The sequence below is a fragment of the Portunus trituberculatus genome, chromosome 24 (assembly GCF_017591435.1).
Source record: "Portunus trituberculatus isolate SZX2019 chromosome 24, ASM1759143v1, whole genome shotgun sequence".
NCBI lineage: Eukaryota > Metazoa > Arthropoda > Malacostraca > Decapoda > Portunidae > Portunus > Portunus trituberculatus.
In genome coordinates, this window is record NC_059278.1 from 17,509,489 (window position 1) to 17,524,488 (window position 15,000).

General features: G+C 39.2%; 1 protein-coding gene across 1 annotated transcript in view; it reads right to left on the reverse strand.

Annotated features, from left to right (window-relative positions):
* LOC123508247 (early growth response protein 1-B-like) overlaps positions 1-15,000 on the reverse strand; it is a 72,798-nt gene that overhangs the window by 54,063 nt on the left and 3,735 nt on the right. The window contains exon 2 of the mRNA XM_045261807.1: positions 2,203-2,275. Within this exon, the coding sequence (XP_045117742.1) occupies positions 2,203-2,245 (43 nt within the window). The 5' untranslated portion in view covers positions 2,246-2,275. The remainder of the gene's footprint in view (positions 1-2,202; positions 2,276-15,000) is intronic.

Below are 15,000 nucleotides of genomic sequence, written 5' to 3' on the forward strand. Positions count from 1 at the left end.
GCTTACCTGCCTCGTCCATATACCTGTCTGCCGGTGTGTGAATGTCCCTATCACACACCTGTCCACTTCGTCTGTTCCCAGGTGTGTTAGCTGTCATGTCTACGGGCGGCCTTCACACACACCTGTCCTCTTCGTCCCCTTTACCTGTCCCCTCAACCCACACCTGTCTCGTTAAACACCTGCTGGGTCTTTATTCGTGTCTCTTGCTACATTACACGTCAATCATGCTAGTTTGTTTATAAGTCTGTTAGTTACATGTTGATTTAGGTTTAATGGAGGGCACAGGCACTAGCACACACACACACACACACACACACACACACACACACACGCACGCACGCACGCACACACACACACATGCACCTGTTCTCTCTCGTCAGTGTCTTCCCAGTACAACGCCTACACGAGACCAGTAAGAAGAAGAAGAAAAAAAATCGGTGCATAAGAAAAACTTCATCTGAACACGATACAAATCTTCCATGCCAGGTGCATCGGGTGACTACTTGTACAGGTAACTTATCCTCACCTTATATGGACCGTACTACATCTGGGTGACAACTTGTGCTTCCTAGAGACACTGTACATTAATGGCACTTATTTTGTTCTGAAAGTATACTGTAACTTTCAGAACCAAATTTCGTAATGTAAAGTTACCTAAGTTTTCTGAACCTAATCTAACCAAACCTCAGCTAACTTTATGTAACCTAAATAAACTTGAATCTAAATTAACCTAACCTAACCTAACCTTATCTAAACATACTTGGATTAAACCTAAGCTCTTTCTGTTTGACATAACTCGAACAAACTTGAGTCCATACCTTAACTAACTTGATTTAAGAAATTCTCGAGAATACAAAGATATTGTAAACAAACTTAAACTTACCCAAACCTTAGCTAACTTAAACTGGGCACTAACCTAAGCTATACTAGACAGACCAGAACGCAGTCAAACGTAACCTAACTTAACCGAACCCAATGTAAACCTAACCTAACCTAACCAAACCTCACCTAACTTACTCTATCATAAACAAACTAGAACCAAACCAGATCTCGACTAATTTTAGCTTTACTAGACAAACCAGAACGCAGTCAAACTTAACCTAACCTAATCCAACTCGATGTTAACCTAACCTAACCTAACCAAACCTCACCTAACTAACTCTAACTTACTCTACCATAAGGAAACTAGAATTCAAATCAGATCTCAAGTAATTTCAGCCATATTAAACAAACCAGAACTTAACCCAACCTAACCTAACCTAACCTAACTTCACCTAACCCAACTTAACCTAACCTAACCTCACCTAACTTAATGGAACCTAAAAAAAAAAAAGAAATAGAAACTGATCTTAACACACACCACAATAAGACTCAACTCCACACACCAACCCATGTCAACCCACCCCAATCCACCTGAACCCATTCCAACCCACACCACGCCACCTCAAATACTTTTAAGTCCCCCCCTATTTACCAAAGTTCTCTATCTTCAACCAGATCACGATTTCCCGTTTTCTCTCGGGCTGGAGGTGGGTGGGGGGGAGGAAGACGAGGGCCGGAGGGAGGAAGGGGGGTACTTATAGAAATACAGTAGGGTTGGGTTGCCTGCGGGTCTGTATATGCAAATAGACCTTAAGGAACGCCGGTACAGACAGACATTTATGGACAAAACAACAGACATAAATGGACGTTAATTATAAGGGCGAGGAAAAATTATGAGAAAGGGAGACGAAGGAAAGGGAGAAGGAAAGGAAGAGAGTAAATAAAGGAAGAGATGCTAAATTTCTGAGTTTTAATATAATGGTAATTCAAGTTAGACAAATATGATAGGGTTTTGACAAGCAGAGAGAGAGAGAGAGAGAGAGAGAGAGAGAGAGAGAGAGAGAGCACATAGAAAACACATAAACACAACATATAGAAAGAGAGACACAGAGAGAGAGAGAGAGAGAGAGAGAGAGAGAGAGAGAGAGAGAGAGAGAGAGAAAGAAAGAAAGAAAGAGAGAGAGAGAGAGAGAGAGAGAGAGAGAGAGAGAGAGAGAGAGAGAGAGAGAGAGAGAGAGAGAGAGAGAGAGAGAGAGAGAGAGAGAGAGAGAGAGAGAGAGAGAGAGAGAGAGAGAGAGAGAGAGAGGTACCTCCGGCTCCCCCCTTCTCCTCCTCCTCCTCCTCCTCCTCATGCCCCCCCCCGACAGGAACAGTACTCACCCCCCAGCAGGTATTCGAGGAATATCTTTTCGTCGTCGTCCATGGCGCGCCCTCACGCACGCACCTGTAACACCTGCGCGAGAGATACGGGACATGTGGGATACGTGGTGGACAGGGACGACTCGAGGCAACCTGCTCTGGACACGGGAGTCGCCGGTTTGTTAGGGAAAACGGGAAACAAGGACACAGAAAATGGATCACAGGGGGAACTTATGTATTTTGAAGGTATAGAAAACGAAGGAAACAAAGAAAATGAAGGTGGCAGGTTGTGAATTTTTGAGAGAAAACGTGAAACAAGGACACAGAAAATGGATCACAGGGGGAATTCTGTATTTTGAAGGTATAGAAAACGAAGGAAACAAAGAAAATGAAGGTTGTGGATTTGTGGGAGAAAACGGGAAACAAGGCACAGAAAATGGATCACATTCTGACACGTAAAGGCAAAGGAGGAAAAAAAAAACCGAAGAGCAAAGAAAATGGGATGGCAGGGTGTGGATTTGAGAGAGAAAACGGGAAACAAGGCACAGAAAATGAGTCACAGGGGGAACTTCTGTATTTTGAGGAATAGAAAACGAAGAAACAAAGAAAATGGAGGTGGCAGGGTGTGAATTTGAGAGAGAAAACGGGAAACAAAGAAAATGAAGGTAGCAGGGTGTGGATTTGTAAGAGAAAACGGGAAACAGGGCACAGAAAATGGACCACATGAGGAATTGTTGTATTCTGACACGTATAGGGAAAGGAGGAAATAGAAAACGAAGAACAAAGAAAACGGGGTGGCAGGTTGGGAAATTGTAAGAGAAAACGGGAAACAGGGCACAGAAAATGGATCACAGGGGGGAGCTTCTGTATTTTGAGGGTAGCAGGGTGTGGATTTGTGAGAGAAAACGGGAAACAAGCCACAGAAAATGGACAACATAGGAAGTGCTGTATTCTGACACATAAAGGAAAAGGAGGAAATAGAAAACGAAGAGCAAAGAAAACGGGGTGGCAGGTTGGGAAATTGTAAGTGAAAACGGGAAACAGAGCACAGAAAATGGATCACATGGAGGACTTCTGTATTTTGAGGGCATAGAAAACGAGGAAACAAAGAAAATGGAGGTGGCAGGTTGTGGATTTGTGAGAGAAAACGGGAAACAGGGCACAGAAAATGGATCACATTCTGACAAGTAAAGGGAAAAGAGGAAAAAAAAAAAAACGAAGAGCAAAGAAAATGGGATGGCAGGTTGGGAAATTGTAAGTGAAAACTGGAACCGGGGCATAGAAAATGGATCACATGGGGGACTTCTGTATTTTGACATGTATAGGGAAAGGAGGGCATAGAAAACGAAGACACAAAGAAAATGGAGGTGATAAGGTGTGCATTTGTAAGGGAAAGAGCAAAGAACAAAGAAAATGGGAAGACAGGGTGTGCATTTGTAAAGGAAAACGGGAAACAGGGCACAGAAAATAATGGCTCACATGTAGAATTTCTGTATTGAAAGGAAGGCATAGAAAACGGGGAAACAAGGAAAACTGAGGTGGCAGGGTGTCAATTTATGAGAGAAAACGGAAAAATGGGAAACCGAAAATGGGATACTGCTGAATTTTGACACGTAAAAGGGAAAGGAGGGCATAGAAAACGGAGAAACAAAGAAAATGGAGATGGCAGGTGTGAATTTGTGAAAGAAAACGGGAAAGAGACATACAGAAAATGGATCACATGGGAAACTTCTGTATTTTGACACTTGAAAAACAAAGAAGGGCATAGAAAACGAAGAAAACGAAGAAAAAAGAAAATGGAGGTGGCAGGGAGTAGATTTATAAGAGAAAACGGGAAACAGGACACAAAATTTGGTTCTTATGGGGAATCTCTGTATTTTGACACTTACAGGAAATAATAAGGAAAATGGATACATAGAAAAAGATAGTAAAAGTAAAGAAAAACGGGAAACAGGGACCAAACATGCAAAGAAAACGAAGATAGAAAATAATAACTATGGGGCACTTTTATATTTAGACACATAATGGAAGGAGAGGTAAAATGAAAATAAAAATAAATAAATAAAACGTAGGACACTGAAAATGGATGTGACAGGTTATGGAACTGAAGAAAATGGGAAACAGGGAGGAAAGAAAATGGATGTAATGGAGAACTGTGCTATTTGGACATGGAAGGGAGGGAAGGGAAAGGTAGGTGAAGTTTGCGTTGAGAAAGAACATAAGAGAAAATAGGAGATCAATAGATGAGCAACTAAATAAGGGACATGGCACACAGGGGACATAAAGAACTGTAATAAAAGAGACATGGGAGAAATAGCGATAAAAATGGGAAATAACACACACACATACATACACACACACAAAAGACAAGAGGATTATTACAAAAAAACTGAAATGACACAAAAATAATGAATATGGAAAAAGGGAAACGGAAGTGAAATGGATAATACAGTCCCACGCTATTTCCAAAACAATTAACACACACACACACACACACACACACACATACACACGTACAATTTACCTATACATTTTCTTTTCTATGGGAGGTACTTCACTAAACAGGATAAGGAAATAGGAAAATAGGATAGGACATGGCAGTAATAGTTCCACACCATTTTCAGAAGAATAACACAGAAATTCATCATTGTCTGTCTATTCTAAACTGGCCGCTGGGTCTTGGTCTGGGACGAAAATGCGTATTGTCATATCTTATCCCCTTCAGTACTGGGACACATTTTTACCTCGAGATTTGTGCACGAATGGACCATTTTATTGACATTAGGGAGGGTCTATGGTGGCCAGAAGATTAGTGGCCAGAGTCTTCACTATTCTAACCCCCAACATGAGTTTCTGAAGCTGTGTAAAATCATCAAATAGTATAGACAGAATGTATACGGAAACGCGTCATGGTACTGAAGGGATGAAGGGAAACTGTAGTCTATCCTTCTAATAATTGCGCTGATCAACAGAAAATAACTAATATACACATGAAAAGAATTATATCATCAGTAACCTAATTGTCAACTTCCTCAGACCGAAACCCAGCCGCTACTTTAGAACAGACAAACTATACCTACATTTTCTCTTCTAAGGGGATACATGCCTAAACTTTATTAATGTTAACCGCAAAGAACAGGGAGAAGGAGATGGATTTGGCGACAAAGAGAGAGAGAGGCATGGACAGAGAGAGAGAGAGAGAGAGAGAGAGAGAGAGAGAGAGAGAGAGAGAGAGAGAGAGAGAGAGAGAGAGAGAGAGATATTCCATAGATGTATACCCACGTTAATGTTACCTAGTTTGAAGAAAGAAAAGGGATGAAGAAAAAAAACTTAGGAATATTAGTTTGAAATAAAAAGAGGGAACTGGAGAGAGAAATACGAAAAAAAAAGATTAATATCAGGTTGAAAGAATAGGAAGGAAGAATAAAAACAAACAGAAGGCATACGAGATGAAAGATTAGACCAAAAGAAAAGGAAACAAACACAGACAACATTTGAACATAGGATAAATAAGATAGATGGTAGTTAAAGAAGAGAGAAAGGGAGATATAAGATTAAACACTGCAGGTACTAGAACTTATAATAGACACTGATAAACAAGATAAAGATACAGATAGAGAAATAAATGACAGGATGGAAAAAAGGGTGAGAAGATGATGAATTACCGAGGATAAGAAACTACTGATGATTTAGGATGAAAATTAATAAGTTATAATGATAATATAAAGGCATTAGAATTCATAAGAGAGAGAGAGAGAGAGAGAGAGAGAGAGAGAGAGAGAGAGAGAGAGAGAGAGAGAGAGAGAAGAAACAAGAAGAAAAATAAATGACTTAGTAAAACAATATCAGATCATGTCAAGATTAGCGCACCCACTCACGGCACAGGAGATGTTGGGTTCGCTAATCTTGACGTGATCCACAATATCAAAGTATCAGGATCAACTAGAATAAGGGTTCTCAATTTTTCTCTCACTAAGAACTGGCTGAGATATAAAACCATCTACTTGAACCCCCAGTAATCTGATATCGAACAGAATATTAATTTAGTGACTGACACAAACTCAATGTGCAATGGTGGGTACTGCAGAGGATATTGTTGGACCATCCATTCAAGTACCCCTAGAAATCTTGAGGACTCCTGGGGCATCGCGAGCCTGAAGTTGGGAATCCCTGAAGTAAAGAGATGGAGGAGGAATATGAGGGAAATGATAAGTGGAGGTAGGTAAGTGCAAGGGGCAAGGGTGAGTGTGAGGGCAGGGTGAGTGTGAGGGCAGGGTGAGTGTGAGGGCAGGGTGAGTGTGAGGGAAGGGTTAGCAACACACAAACAAACCCATACGTTGTTTACTTACTTAGTGTTGTCGTTGTTGATTTTTTTTTTTTTTTTTTTCATTTTTTGTTGCCTTTTTTTTCATTCTTAACTGCCAGATCAAATTGTGCCACGGTGTTTTTTTTTTCTTTTCTTTTCTTTTCTTTTCTTTCTTGGTAATTTGTAATGATAACATGGTAAATAGTAATTAATGTGAATAAACAAATATAATCACACATACGGATATACATACACACACACACACACACATACATACTTACCTCCCCACATACCTACATGAGAATCAAACATGAATACAATTGCACTGACTTACAATCACACACACACACACACACACACACACACACACACACACACACACACACACACACACAAACTTACACTCCTTCATTCACTCACAACGGTAGTACTTTGTGTAAATATAAACACAAACACGCACTTTCCACTAAAATGGTCATGAAACACCGAAAAAAATCAACAAAAGTAAAAGAAAATTATCAAAAAACGTAAAATGACATAAAAATCAATATCAAGAGATCATGAATAGCTTTTTTTTTTTCTTTAGTTTTATTTATTTATTTTCATGTATTTATTTCTTCTTCTTCTTTTTTCTACGCAATGCAGGCCTTCGATGTACTACGCACCTGTGGCCTGCACCTAACCCTTTTTCTTTTCCACACACGAGGCTCACAGAAAACGGAGCTGCGTGGGTGAGGAGACAAAACACCACGGGTACTGTCTCGAGCGAGGGATGTCTTAATTAATATTCTGAACCACTTTCTTAGGGTATTTACAAAGGCCATAGAGATTATTGGTTCTAATTTTCGTCAGAGGTAATTAATGGTCTTGCTTTTTTTTCCCCTACTGGTGATGTTGATAACTGCTAAACCATCAATAGTCAAAGATTGGGCAAGTTTCAAGGATTGGTCAGGGATGGTTCGCCTAGTTTTTATCTTTACTTGGGTACTGTCGGTGTGGTTTCTATGTTAAACTATCACTGGGCTTGTATGTAAATAGCCTTGAAAACTACACTAATTTCCATCCTAGCCTGAGCTATTACTAGGATCACAAGAATGCCTCTGAAAACATCCTTGAAAACTGCAATAACTCCCGCACGAAATCCTCAAACTATCCCTAGAAACATGAAAACACCATTAAAAACTTTACATTCAACTAGAAGCTCTTAAACTATCACTAGAATTCTGAAAACGCGCTTAAAAACACGAAAAATCCTAGAAGGACCTCTTAAACTATCACTAGAATCCTGAAAACACGCTTAAAAACACGAAAAAAAACCTAGAAGAACCTCTTAAACTATCACTAGCAAGCTGAGAACACCGTCATAAACTTTACATTCAACTGGAACGACTTAAACTATAATTAGAAACCAAGCAAACATCCTTGAAAACCGCAATAACTCCCGCAAGGATCTTTTAAACTATCACTAGAAACATGAAAAGCACCCTCAAAAATTTTAGACCTCTTAAACTATCACTAAAATCTCGAAAAGCATCCTTGAAAACCTCCAACAACTCCCGCAAGAACTCAAATTATCCCTAGAAACATGAAAACACTCTCAAAAACTTCAAATTCAGCTAGAACCTCTTAAACTATCACTAGAAACCATGCAAACACCCTTGAAAAACCCAGCAACTTCCACAAGAACCCCCTAACCCCTTCAGTAATGGGACACGTATTTTACCATGAATTTTGGGTAGAATTAGACGATTTTATTTACATTAGGAATGGTTTAAGGAGGTCAGAAGACTAATGGCGAGAGTCTTCACTATTTCAATCCCGGCATAAGTTTCTGAAGCTGTATAAAATCCCCAAATAGTAAGCAGAATGAAAATGGAAACGCAGAATGTTACTGAAGGGTTTAAACTATCACTAGAAACATGAAAAGTATCCTTGAAAACACCAGTAACATTCACAAGAACCTTATAAATTATCACCAGAAACATGAAAAGCACCCTTGAAAACCCCAACAGCCCCCACAGAACCATATCTAAACGAGTGAAGATTAAGACGCTGAAACTTTTGAAAACGAGTCCCTTGAATAAGAAACCGACGAGAAGAGAACACAATAGACCACGAAAGACCACGTAAGACCACAGGAGACACACTTCATCTTGACCTCACATCAGGAAGCCCACCACTACACAAAACTAACCTTCAGATTTCTTGGGGAAGCTTGCAGGAAGACTAAGACAGACTGATCTTCACTCATTCTCTCTCTCACTGCTTTGTCTCCCCACCTATTCCTTCCCTCTCCCTCACCCTCTCCCTCTCTATCTACTTCCTTCTCCCTCCTCCACATCCTTCTATCTCACCCTCTCCTTCACTGCTCTCTCTCTCTCTCTCTCTCTCTCTCTCTCTCTCTCTCTCTCTCTCTCTCTCTCTCTCTCTCTCTCTCTCTCTCTCTCTCTCTCTCTCTCCAACTCCTGCTCTTCCTCCTTTCTATCTCTCTCACTGCTCTCTCTCTCTCTCTCTCTCTCTCCCACTTATTCCTCCCCTCTCCCTCCTCCTTCTCACCTCCTGCTCTTCCGTCTCTCCCGCGCCCCACCCCCTCCCCATCACGTCTGGGAGATCAAGTCTTCAGAGCAGGTGTAATATGCAGGTGTGTTAGATTTCCTACGTATCTGTTCATTTTACTCTTTCTCTTCTCTTTCTCTTCTTCTTACTTTCTTCTTCCTCTGTCTCCTGTTTCTCATTTTTCCTTTCTTATTCTTATTATTCATTATTCTAGCTCCTGTTTTTTTTATATTGCTTTTGTTTCAAGTATATTATAAAAAGTGTTTGGTTGCTGATAAGAAGTGACATTTTTCTCTCTCTCTCTCTCTCTCTCTTGTAAAAAACACCGTATCTTTTCATTATCGCCACTTTTCCGACACCAAACCGCGCCGATGCGTCCACCATTAGCAGGTAGCACGCAGGTAATCTTATCCCGGCTCATGATGGGCAGGTAGGAGAGATACAAAGTGATACAAAGGGTTATAATCACCAACACCACCGCTACTAAACACTGCCTTCTGATCCCCAACGAGTTTATTAGTGCCTGCGATGGTCCGCCTCGCTGTTGTCACTGCTCGAGTAGGTGTGTGGTGTTTGTCAGGAGAGGGCAATGGCTGACTAGGGAAAAAAAACACATGAAATTTTTGTGTTTTGTGCTTTCTCAATCTTACGTTGCTTGAGGGAATTTCTTGGTTTCTGTGTCCATATTTATAGAGGAGAGTGTTCTTAAACGCTTCTGTGCTCACCTCCACTATTTCAAAAGGCTTTGTCTAAGTTTACACGAGTTTTTTAAGGTGTTTTTACGGTTCTAGAGGCAGTGTAACAAGATTTCTACTTTATTAACTGTAAAAAAGGTGTTTATTGTTTGTCAGGAGCGGGCAATGGTTGACTAGTGGAAAAAAAAACATGGAATTTCTGTGTTTTGAGCTTTTTCAGTCCTGCGTTGCTTGAGTTATTGGGAATTTCTTGGTTCTTGTGCCCATATTAACAGAGAAAGTTCTTAAACGTTTCTGTGACTCACCTTCACTATTTCAAAAGGCTTTGTTTAAGTTTACACGGGTTTCTTAGTGTGTTTTTACGGTTCTAGAGGCAGACTGACAACATTTCTACTTTATTAAATGTAAAAAAAAACTCTTGAAAACCGTGCTAATCATCTCGATGGTCTTGGAAAACAGTCGCGGTGAGAAAGCAAAGCGTTTCTGAATACTGGCCTCACTTCCTTTATATGTTGGGGTCTGTTGTTTTTCATATTCTTATTGAAAAAGACGGTTTCTGTGTGTTGAGAGTCTCGTTTTTTTCAGCTTCAGATGGGTAAAAGAGGAAGTATTGGTAGAAAAGGGAATCTAAACTCTTTTTATCTATCTAAACCCTTTTATCTATTGTTTTTTTTCATATTGTAATTGGTAAAAGAGGGTTTCAGTCCTGTGTTGAGAGTCTTTCGTTTTTTGTTTTGTTTTTTTCAGCTTCAGATGGGTAAAAGAGGAAGTATTGGTGAAAAGGAATCTAAACTCTTTTTATGTTGAGAATCCATTTTTTATATATATATATATATATATATATATATATATATATATATATATATATATATATATATATATATATATATTATAATTGGCAGAAGAGGGTTTAAGTCCTATGTGCTGAAAGTCTTTTGTTTTTTCAGCTTCAGATGAGTAGAAGAGGCAGTAAATGATAGAAAAAGGAATCTAACCCCTTTTTAAGTTGAGATTCTATTGTTTTTCACATTCTAATTAGCAGAAGAGAGTTTGCCCTTCTATGTTTGGAGAATCTATTGTTTATGTGTTGAGAGTCTTTCTTTTTATTAAGCTTCAGATGAATAAAAGAGAAAGTATTGGTAGAAAAGGGAATCTAACCCCCTTTGTAAGTTGAGAATAATTTGTTTTTCATATTGTAATTGGAAGAAGAGGGTTTAATTAAGTCCTATGTGTTGAGAATCTATTGTTTTTTTGTTTATATGTTGAGAATCTATTGTTTTTTTGTTTATATGTTGAGAATCTATTGTTTTTTTTAGTTTTTGTGTTGAGAATCTATTGTTTTTTTAGTTTTTATGTTGAGAATCTATTGTTTTTCATATTATAATTGGCAGAAGAGGGTTTAAGTTCTATGTGTTGAAAGCCTTTATTTTTTACAGCTTTCGATGAGTAGAAGTGGAAATAATGGTAGAAAAGGGAATCTAACTCAATTTATGGTGAGAATCTATTGGTTTCTCTTCATACATATTCTAATTAGCAGAAGAGAATTTAAATCCTTCTTTATATTGAGAATCTATTGTTTTCAGCTTTAAATTAGTAGAGAGAGAGAGAGAGAGAGAGAGAGAGAGAGAGAAAGTCCTTTGATATGTTACGAATTCATAGTTTTTCACGTCCAGATTAGCGGAAAGGGAGAAGACTTTACTCCTCATATGCGAATCTTGAATATTTTGCACCTCTACTGTTTCTTGAGATAAAAATAAGTAAAAAAAATACCAAGGAAACTTACAAAACTTGAACCCTTATCGACACATTTACCAAACCTTCACTCAACCAAAATCTAACCTTTCCTCTCTTCGCTTTAGAATAGTTTAACCTGAGGTACAGTTAACGACCACTAAGAGAGCTCATTTAATAGTTCAGTAACCACCCTCACTTCCCTGCAGTTTGGGTATAGATAAAACAATTAATTATCTCTCTAATGACTACTACACTTCAATATTAACACTTATCTTAATATAACATCACTTCAATAACTTTACTCTTGTTTTTCCTGGGTGAGCAAAACAAGTCAATTATCTATCTAATGACCAATACACTTCACCATTATCATTTTCCTTCTAATCTAGTACTACTTCTCAAACTCTCCTATGTTTACTGCGATACTTAACTTGACACATCACTGCGAGGCGTTGTTTTATGCTTCAGCTGAATATTGACTGTTTTACAAGCCATTCTGTCACAAGCAACCCGCAAAAACCGCATGATTGGATTAAGTTTCACACGAGCGCAACGCCTTTACTCACTGGCAAGGGGCGGACTGAGGCGTAACTGCGTGATGGGACTGCTCACTGCTGTTTACTTTGCGCAATTTCAATGATATCTTCTTTTGACAATTTTGCGTTTCTTCATTCATTGTATTAAAGTTGGGAATTATACTTGTTTATCTATTTTATCTATTGCTTGATGTTTCCACGTATTTGCTGTTTAGATTAATTTCATCTATTAAATCCTATTCATCCTTCTTTTTTTTTCTCTCTCGCGGTTAAGAAGATTTAGCCAAGATTGTGTATTTGTGGTTAATTATTGCTACAAATTTAGTTGGATATGATAAAACTAATTCCCAACACAACTTTTCCTTCCCTAACATGATATCCTTCCTACTTTCCTTCCTTCCTTCCTTCCTTATACAGAAAACGGACACTACAAGACGAAAGTTTGAGAGCAAAAAAAAAAAGTATCTCTTCTTATTTAAGTCCTCAGGTTACGGAACGTTTTAAAATACCATTAACTGAGTAACCTGCTCCTCTTCCATTATATTCCTCGCTCTCTCCAAGTTAAATAGTGAGGGAGACCAGGTAAAGACAGCAGAAATTAGAGTGACAGGATCTTGCGTGGGTGGACTAAGTTAAATATGTCCCCGTGTTAATCTTATCCTCTTCCCTCGTGTTCCCAGTTAATTGTCCATATTAAACTTAAATATTTCCTCTTAATTGGATTGTCATTCGTGTTGTGAGGCATTGAGCTGATGGGGTACGTCTGGAATGTCTCAATTAAAGTCTGATGATGTTCAGAGACAAGGGATGTTGATGGTAATGGGTAAATGAATATCTTGTAATTGGTACAACTTTTTCCTTTTTCTTTTTCTCTCTGTGTACAAGCTACTATGCACTATATTAATTGCATAATAACTTGTCTACTCTTACTGCTATTACTGTTGCTGCTACTACTACCACTACTACTACTACTACTACTACTACTACTACTACTACTACTACTACTACTACTACTACCACTGCTACTACTACTATCAATGCTACTACCACTAGTTACTTACTTACTTGCTACTACTACTACTACTACTACTACTACTACTACTACTACTACTACTACCACCAGCACCACCACTACTACCACCACCACCACGACCACGACCGCAAGAAAGAAATGAACAAATGAATGAATATACAGATAGATCCGTTAATAAACAACCACCCAGTGAATCAAACGTAAATAAACCTATCAAAAACCTTCCATTCTTCAGTAAGAGAACAATAACAAGATCTAAATAAACATGAGCAATTAACACAAGCACTACACAGCCAAGATGAAACTAGTAAAGCAAGCACATAGATTAGAGGACGAGAGAGTGGGAGTGGGTGGCTGATTAGGTAGCGGACTGGGTTAGTGTCTAGGTTAGTGGCTGGGTTAGTGGCTGGCTAGTTGGTGGGTTAGCTGGCACGACCCCCATTCTTCCTGGCACCCGTTTAGCACTTCGCGTGGCACTGTCGAACTCTGGCACTATTCATGAGGCATATAAGAGTCATTTTACTGCAGTGCCAACCCCGTGGTGTCTCGCTAAGGGTGCCAATAGGAAGACTGATGATAGTTTTGGTGCCTTATCTTCCTAATGAGCAAAAAAGAAAGGGGCGTTTGGAGGTGAAAGAAAAAAAAAAGTAAGGAAAGAAAATGAAAAGTTAAGAGAGGAAAAAAAAAATATAAAAGGTTGCAGAATAAAAAAGAAAAGAATGTTTGTTGTTTTAGTTTGACTGGAGGACTGGTTTGTTTGCTTGTTTCTTTGTTTGTTTGTTGTTTGTTTTGTGGTGCTACTTTGTTTGCAGTTTTTGTTAATGTTGTTGTTGTTGTTGTTGTTGTTGTTGTTGTTGTTGTTGTTGTTGTTGTTGTTATTGTTATTGTTGTTGTTGTTGTTGTTGTTGTTGTTGTTGTTGTTGTTGTTGTTGTTGTTGTTGTTGTTCATATGTGATTTGTTTCTTTACTTTCTTTTTGTTCTTATTTCAGTTTGTTTTTATTTCGTTTAGTTGATGTTCACGTTGCATTTTATTTATGTTTTTGTTGTTGTTGTTGTTGTCGTTGTTCTTGTTGTTCTTGTTGCACCTGCCAGTTACTCTTTTCTTCCGTACCAGAATACGAACAAACAAACAAATGAATAAATAAATATACAAACAAACAAACAAGCAAACATGATTATAAAAAAACATCTTACTAACCCAGAAAAGGAAGAAGAGGCGCCATGAGGCAGGCAGGAAGCACGGAAGGAGGCACCACAGAACACCAAACAAACCACCCAAACAATGACAACAACACCAATAAACCAATAACAGTCACCCCTAATTAATACCCTCACACCTGCCCGCTGGACCCAAGGGTGGCAACATGCAGGTAAACACTACACTCCTATTATTAAAAGCAACCCGCTCCACTTGGGCAGGCAAGGGCTTCGAAGGGCAAACGGTAGGGGGGGGAGCATGATGGGAGAGAAGCGAACCACACAGCCAGGCAGAGGTTAATGGCCTGACTGTGGTACCAGACTCGGCCGGGTATGGCGGCCTCCTATTCTAACCAATTTCTTTTTTCTTCTTTCTTCCCTTCTGCCGCTCCGCCTCCCGCCTACAGTGAGTCGGGGGCGAGAAGACGCATGCGCAATGTGGTGAGTCTAGTCTTGTCTCTCGCTCGACCCTCTCTCCCGTGCTCTGCTTATAACTAAAAGGTGGATGCTATAAATTGCTTTCGCCTACGCATTCTCTATTTTCTTCACCCCAGGAAGGCTTTAGTCCGTCTGTGCATATTTGCAAGTCCATATGAGCGCCACGTGAGCTGTGAGCGACGTGCAAGGGTTAGGATTGTATGTAGAAGCGACGCATTTAGATCCCGTTGCGAAGGTGTTACTCATATTATCATCGTCATCATCATGTAATAAACTCGTAAATATAGCATCCCAGTGACACTTGACAGGTTAAAACTCGATAC